General features: G+C 37.7%; 1 protein-coding gene across 1 annotated transcript; it reads right to left on the bottom strand.

The window, feature by feature from the left end:
- Window positions 1–2,035: 2,035 nt before the first annotated feature.
- LOC144956332 (uncharacterized) lies at window positions 2,036–2,392 on the bottom strand. Its single transcript, XM_078886828.1, has one exon. The coding sequence runs from the start codon at window positions 2,390–2,392 to the stop codon at window positions 2,036–2,038; it is 357 nt and encodes a 118-aa protein (XP_078742954.1).
- Between the last annotated feature and the right edge of the window lie 5,756 nt (window positions 2,393–8,148).

Here is an 8,148-nt window from a genome sequence, read left to right as displayed (position 1 = left end):
TGCAGGATCTGACGCTGAAGATCTTATTTACATAAATTGTTCATTTTGAAGATTTAGTTACACTCTTTCCCAGCATTTTCATGTCAAAGGGTACGTTTCTAAACACTGCCAAACATTTAAATTTTGGTCATTCTGTGGCCAATATCTTTTTACGTCTCTGTACAAGCATGGGCCAATTTAATCCTCAAGTTTAATATGACTTTGGTTTATTTTATTTATTTTAACACTTTCACACACCGTAAGTGTCCCCATTGTCTCGTCTCCTTTCAGCTCTTGAAATAAAATATGACTTTGAATATTTTTATGCGACCCACAATATACGGGGGAATCCCCCCTCCATTTAGCACCCCAAAAATTTGAATGAATTTAGATATTTTTTTTCATCACACCTATAGGTGTCAAAATCGGATTTCTATTCGCCACAGACCACGTGTGTGTCGTCCCCATTCATCTCCTGAAAAAAAATTTATGACTTTGGAATTCTAAACACACTACCGTGTATCCCCCCCCCCCCCCCCCCCTCAGAAAAGAGATCCGTTTTAGATACGTTTATTTTTTATCTAAATGATTGGCCTCGAAAATTTTTTTTCGTTGTTGTGGTTGTTGTAAAATTGAATATTGTACCAAAATAAAGAGTTGTTTTGACCAGTTATTAATTGTGTATTTATTTTTTAAGGGTTTTACGTCACATTTAGGTCATTTCAGCGCCAGTAAAAAGGAAGAAAATGGGATAGTAAAAATGTTATAAATTTACAATTAAATGCGCACAAGAAACGTAAGACAAAGGGAAATGGCACAAAAAGGTAACAGATGTAGATTCCAAGAGCATACTATCATTGTGCATGGTTTGAGATCACGTAAAAGAAGTTGTAAGACGTGGATGAGATAAAAAAAAAGTTAGCTCAGGATAGAGAAAGATGGAAACTGTTTATCTGTGGCCTATACCCTGACCCAGGGTGAAAAAGGCAATGATGATGATGATAAAAAGTCTCATCCTGACACAAGCACAGGTCCCCACTAAGAGGTACACACTCAATTGATTACAAATCATATGTTCAAAACAAAAACAAACAAACAAAATTACATAACATAGAGATGATTTACAAGGAAAAGAATATCATCTCCCAAAACGATAACAATACATTCAGAACGAAACTTAGTAATCTTATTCCAAGACAAAGACAGAAAGCAATAGGAAAACAGATATAGGGGGATAGAAGACAAAGTAAGTACTTCCCTGCCCATTATGGGAGGCCAGGAAACCCACCCAGACCAGCCATTAAGTCATTCAAACTTCAGCTTCTGAGAAGTGAAGTTTAAATACCCCTTTAATTATGGGGAAAATCCGATTATACTATAATAATATTATAGGAGCTCAGAAAATATTATTATGGTGGAACACAATTATTGTAAAGAACAGAGAGATTTAGATATCAGTGTCTGCACGCTGCTTGTAATGATTTTAGAGTTTCTGGGTTTATTGGTGTTGTTGTTTCTGCTGCCGCCATTCTTGACTGTAACATTGTTGGTTTTGCTGTTGCTGCCCACCTTTCCCTTCAAGGAGAGAGACAACGCTGTTAACGCCCAGGTACTCATTTTACAGGCTGATGGCCAATGTATGCTCCTAGAGTTGTGAAAGGCGTAGGTAATAAAGTATTTCAGTATTGAAGCTGTAACAGTAACAGTATAGGTTGGATGGAATCAAAGTTAGTGTGGAAAAAAAAGAAGTCAAATGAAAAGACATAGTTACAAGTAAGGAGACTTGCAGCAGAAACAAATAACAAACAAAAATATGTTTATTTCTTGAAGGGAAAGGTGGGGGGGGGGTCCGAATATCATGAAGAAAAATCTATATCAACCTACCTAAACCGTGACTTTAAAATGCTTTAGAATTGATGCAGTGCTACTACATACCAATTTCTGATTTAAATGTCAACAAGTGACGCGTGATGGCATCCATACAATTAAATAGGATGATACAAAAAAAATTTTTTTTGGGGGGGGGGGGGGAGATCCTTTTGCAGGTTTTGTCAATTTAATCAGCGAAAGCTTTCCAGTTTGCTTTTCGGAAATTCCACCTAGGATTGGGCAGGGTATTCATGATTGGGATTTGGATTCCAGTTCTAACAAGGACTGGACGATGTTGACTGTGAGGAAAATCTCCCAGAATTTCCCTAGTTAACTTCGGCGAATTTCCATTTGGGTCTTTTGTTACAAACACGAGGTCTGGAGTATAGTCTTTGCACCAACGGGCCGATCTTGAAGTTCCTTTGTATTTGAGGTTGTAAATGTGTGTTAGGTCATTAAGGCTTGCCCATTGTGAGATCTCATTCCCTGGAGTGTCATTTTTGTTGTAACCCCATTCTGAATGGTGGCTGTTAAAGTCTCCCATGATTATGGATGGGTGATTTACTTTGTCTTTAGGGTAAGAGTCCCAGTTAAGATTCGGTGGTTTGTATACATTAGTGATTTCGGAAGACAGAGAGAACTCGTTGATATGTTAACTTGCAGATCAGACCGATGCACTCAGCCTAGCCTGGATAGAGAAAGAGAGAAGGAAGGATAAATAAATAAAAGGAAATCAAGAATAACAATTACTTACTACTTAATCCTCTTCGGGCCTTGAGGCACATAGGGCATCCACCAGACATCTCCATTTTTTGTGATCAGCTGCTTTTGCGGTGGCTGTATTCCAGGACATGCCTGCTTCCTTTAATTCTTTCTCCATGGTCCTTCGCCAGGTTTCTTTGGGTCTTCTCCGCTTTTTCTTCCCATCTGCTGTCCAGTACAAGGCTGTCTTGGGAAGTGACCCTTTTTCCATTCTGGCCACATGACCCAGCCAACGCCATCTTCTTCTTTTTATTTGGCTATCAATGCTAGTGCAGTCAGCTTTCTTTAATAGATCCACTGTTCTTATTTTTGTAGGCCAAAATAAATTAAAAATTCTTTTTAAACACTTGTTCTGAAAGGCTTCTAGTTTCTGTATTAAGGAGGATGTCATTTTCCAGCTTTCACTTCCATAATACAGTACACTTAAAACATTGCTCTTGTATATTTTCAGCTTTGTCTTTCTCATTATTTGCTTTGATTTCCAAAAGTTTTTCAGCATGCCGAAAGCCTGGTTTGCCTTTTGCTCGGATATTGCTCCAGGATTTGTCTCAGGGTAAATATGTGGTCACTACAAGATTTTCGTTGTTGTGGTTGTTGTAAAATTGAATATTGTACCAAAATAAAGAGTTGTTTTGACCAGCCATTAATTGTGTGTTTATTTTTAACGGGTTTTACGGCGCATGCGACACATTTAGGTCATTTCAGCGCCAGTAAAAAGGAAGAAAATGGGACAGTAAAAAAGTTATAGATTTACAATTAAATGCGCACAAAAAACGTAAGACAAAGGGAAATGACACAAAAAAGGTAACAGATGTAGATTCCAAGAGCATACTATCATTGTGCATGGTTTGAGATCACGTAAAAGAAGTTGTAAGACGTGGATGAGATAAAAAAAAAAGTTAGCTCAGGATAGAGAAAGATGGAAACTGTTTATCTGTGGCCTATACCCTGACCCAGGGTGAAAAAGGCAATGATGATGATGATGATAAAAAGTCTCATCCTGACACAAGCACAGGTCCCCACTAAGAGGTACACACTCAAATGTTTACAAATCATATCTTCAAAACAGAAACAAACAAAAAAATTACATAACATAGAGATGATTTACAAGGAAAAGAATATCATCTCCCAAAACAATAACAATACATTCAGAACGAAACTAAGTAATCTCATTCCAAGACAAAGACAGAAAGCAATTGGAAAACAAATATAGGAGGATAGAAAACAAAGTAAGTACTTCCCTGCCCACTATGGGAGGCCAGGAAACCCACCCAGACCAGCCATTAAGTCCTTCAAACTTCAGCTTCTGAGAAGTGAAGTTTAAATACCCCTTTAATTATGGGGAAAATCCGATTATACTATAATAATATTATAGGAGCTCAGAAAATATTATTATGGTGGAACACAATTATTGTAAAGAACAGAGAGATTTAGATATCAGTGTCTGCACGCTTCAACACTTTTGATCCAGCACAGAGCCGTGACCTGAAACCATCTCACATCACACAAATTATGTTGCCTCTATCTTCAGGTTAAAAAAAAATTGAGCTTTTATATAGCACAATATCCACTACGCGTGCTCAAAGTCAACGCGCTTTACAAAGGGTCCCTGACCAACAGCAATACGTAACATAAAGAACGAAACATGACGCCTGTTAGGCGATAATACAAATTTTTTTTCAGAGAGAGAGAGAGACAACGCTGTTAACTCCCAGGTACTCATTTTACAGGTTGATGGCCAATGTATGCTCCTAGAGTAGTGAAAGACGTAGGTAATAAAGTATTTCAGTATTGAAGCTGTAACAGTAACAGTATAGGTTGGATGGAATCAAAGTTAGTGTGGAAAAAAAAGAAGTCAAATGAAAAGACATAGTTACAAGTAAGGAGACTTGCAGCAGAAACAAATAACAAACAAAAATAGGTTTATTTCTTGAAGGGAAAGGGAGAGGGATCCGAATATCATGGGGAAAAATCTATATCAACCTACTAAAATGTTGCCCTATTTTTTTTTCCAAACCGTGAGTTTAAAATGCTTTAGAATTGATGCAGTGCTACTACATACCAATTTCTGATTTAAATGTCAACAAGTGACGCGTGATGGCATCCATACAATTAAATAGGATGATACAGAATTTTTTCTTGATATTCGGATCCTTCCCCCCCCCCCCCCCCCCCCCCCCCCCCCCCCCCCCCCCCCACCCACACACACACGAAAGTTTAAGGTAATTTTGATGGTTAGTTGTCTGTGGCAGGTCTGCTTGTAACTATATATTTTTCTTTGTGTTCCTGCCCCCCCCCCCCCCCCCCCCACCCACACACACACACACAATCCATCAATTAAATCCAATCCATAATGTTTGCGTTTTTAATGTTTTTACGGCGCTTGCAACACAATTAGGTCAATCAGCGCCAGTGAAACGAAAAAAAAATGGAAAGTAAAAAAACATTCTTGATGTACACGAAAAGTAAAAGGACTGAGGAAATGTAAGACAAAGAGGAATGGTTCAAATAAGGGAACTCATGTAAGATTCCAAGAGCATACTGTCGGTGTACTAAGTTTAAGATCACCTAAAAGTCTCGCCCAGACACCAGCACAAGATTCCACTAAGAGGAATATACTCAAATGTTTACAAATCAAATGTAAAAAAAAAAAAAAATTAAAAAAAACAACTCGTACATAACAGAGAGATGATTTACAATGAAAAAAAATATCATCTCCCAAAACTATAACAAGACGATACATTCATTCGACTGTTTCCCTCCCAGTCCCAGCCAAGGTCGGGACAAAACTATGTAATCTCATTCCAAGACAAAGACAGAAAGCAATTGGAAAAGAGTAGGTATCCCAAACTAAAATTTCATTATACAAGAATCAAAAATTAAATTACAAAGCCACATGTGAGATCCCAAACCATGGAAATAACACTTTATTTATCAAAATCAGAAAATAAATAAAAAAGTTAAGAGTTTTTTGTTTCATTTTTTGATTTGTGAAGAAAATTAAGTCTTGGTTATGGAAAAAAAATAGGCTTTGTTTACATAGATGGCGCTTTGCACTGAAAAATGCCAACAGGCCCAATTTTTGCAATTGTAATTTTCAAAGGCTGCAGATTTTAATGGTATAAATTTTCTTACCACTATCTTAAATTCAAGACCAAGAGAGACTGTTCAGAGACCTCATTTGTGATGATTTGTGAAGAAACATTCACCTGTAAACAGCAGTAGTTTGGGATACCTAAAAACAGGTATAGGGGTATAGAAGACACAGCAAGCCACTATCTGTCATCTGCATTTTTTGCCAAATTGGGACCTAAAACAAAAATTTGCCAAAAAGACCAAAATTTGTCAAAAAAATTGCCGAGAGAACTAAGCGTTTCAGTAAAAATTAACACGCGATACAGAAATATATATATATAAAAGACAATTTATTAACATTTATTTGACTTGAGAAATGAAATGACTGTGAATTGCGTTGTTACAAAGATTTTAAAGGATCATTATCCGTAGAGAGTAGCTTCCCTTGGTTTGGGCCCAGGCACAGACTTCTGTGGGCCCAGACAAAGCTGCAACATTTCTCAAGTTTCGCACTTTTTTTTTCGTTATTTTGTTTTCGCTTCTTTTTTTCCCCAGAATTTGCCACACGATTTGCCAATTTTCCCAAAATTTGCCACGATTTGCCAATTTTGGGAAATTTGCCAAAATTTGCGGATCGCCCTGATATTTGCGGCCGCAAATTGCCATTTGCAGCCGCAAAAAAATGCAGATGACAGTACTATGGGAGGTCGGGAACCCCAACCAGCAATCCATATTGTTACAACTTCCAATACTGAAGACAAATTGAGGAGACGACTTTCAAAACCTGCCCCAGTGCAGCTATGTGGTCTAGTGGTATGATACTCGCTTTTTTGATCGGAGGATCGTGGGTTCAAGCCTCACTCAACGCATAGTTGAGTCCTTGGAAAAGGCTCTTTACTCACATTCCCTCATTGTACTCATGTGTAAAATGAGTACCTGGCCATTAACAGCCTGCCTCTGTTGGAAAAAAAAATGTAATATCGCCTAACAGGTGTCATGTCTCGTTCTACATGTTACGTCGTGGCATTCGTAAAGTTATGGCCTGACACTGACCAAAAAATGACGTCAAAATGCCAGTCTTTTGCCACAAAAGAAAACAAATCGTGAGTTGTATTCAATAGTTCAACCAATGAAATAACTCGTTTCGATGAGCTCTACTAACGACAACTCACTAGGCGGTTCAAAAACCAAATAATGACGTCAAACTGCCAGTCCTTTTGGATTTCAGTGTCAGGCTATAACATAACGATGGCTACGATCAGGTACCCTTTGTAATGGGCTCTGAGCACATTTAGTGGATATTGCACTATATAAAAGCTCAAGTTTTTAAAAAATGTTATATCCAGATAGAAATGAGTTGACACTCTCAAGCAATCTTTTGGACCCTTTAGAAGCACCAGACCTGAAAAAGTGTGTAGGAAACAGTACCAGACAAATACGATTCAATAGTCTGATGTCACGCCGCCCGGCAACGGTGGCCATCTTGGTTCTAAACAAAGAAAATCATTACTTTTTATTTTTCATGCTGGCTAGAACTTTTCATATGTCTTGTGATCAGAATGTGTAAAAGTCAAAACATGATCAAATGTATGTGTTTTTTTTTCCTCTGGATACTCTTTATGCTCGCTGGAGAAATATTTCATATGGGCGTCCGCCATTGTTCCGATAGTTTAGACCCAGTGTTACTAAGTTACCATGCGCCATAAGGAAGGAAGTGACGTTACGACTGTTGAAGAGTATTAAGTTAGAAAAAGAAAAGAGAAAAATCAGCATCTCTTGACTGGGGATCATTTGTTTTTTTTGTTTTTGTTTTTAAGTGTTTTACGGCGCTTGCAACACATTTAGGTCATATCAGCGCCAGTGAAAAGGAAGAAAATGGGATAGTAAAAAGTACTAGAATTACAATTAAAGTACTCAAGAAAGGTAAAACAAAGGGGGTTTGGTTCAAATTGGAAACAGATGTAGATTCCAAGAGCACACCGTCAAAGTACTTAGTTTGAGATCACCTACAAGTCTCAGCCAGGCACAAGCACAGGTCCCCACTAAGAGGAATACACTCAAATGTTTTACAAATCATATAATACAAAGAAAACATAATATAGTGCATAATAGAGAGATGATTTACAAGGAAAAAAATATCATCTCCCAAAACTATATATTTGACTGTTTCCCTCCCAGCCAGGGTACCCGGCCAGTGCCAGGGCAAAACCAAGTAATCTCATTCCAAGACAAAGATATTTTTTTTTGTTTGTTGCTTTAGGTCTCTTCCAACACAATTGAGGTTATATGAGAGACCGCTGAAACAAAAATTATAAATAACCAAGAACAAACAGGCAGAAGATTTACAGAAAAAAAAATATCCCCTGTCAAAAATACAATCACAAACCAAAGAAGCAGAATAGGCTAGTAAAGAGAAGAAGAAACGACATCACTATCGGATCGTATACCCATGCGAACATCATA

This window comes from Berghia stephanieae, chromosome 11, assembly GCF_034508935.2.
Source record: "Berghia stephanieae isolate SIO BIC M18660-M18661 chromosome 11, UCSD_Bste_1.3, whole genome shotgun sequence".
In the NCBI taxonomy this organism is placed as follows: domain Eukaryota; kingdom Metazoa; phylum Mollusca; class Gastropoda; order Nudibranchia; family Aeolidiidae; genus Berghia; species Berghia stephanieae.
The sequence above is the reverse complement of the archived record's forward strand: the minus strand, read 5'-3'. Positions and strand labels throughout refer to the sequence as shown.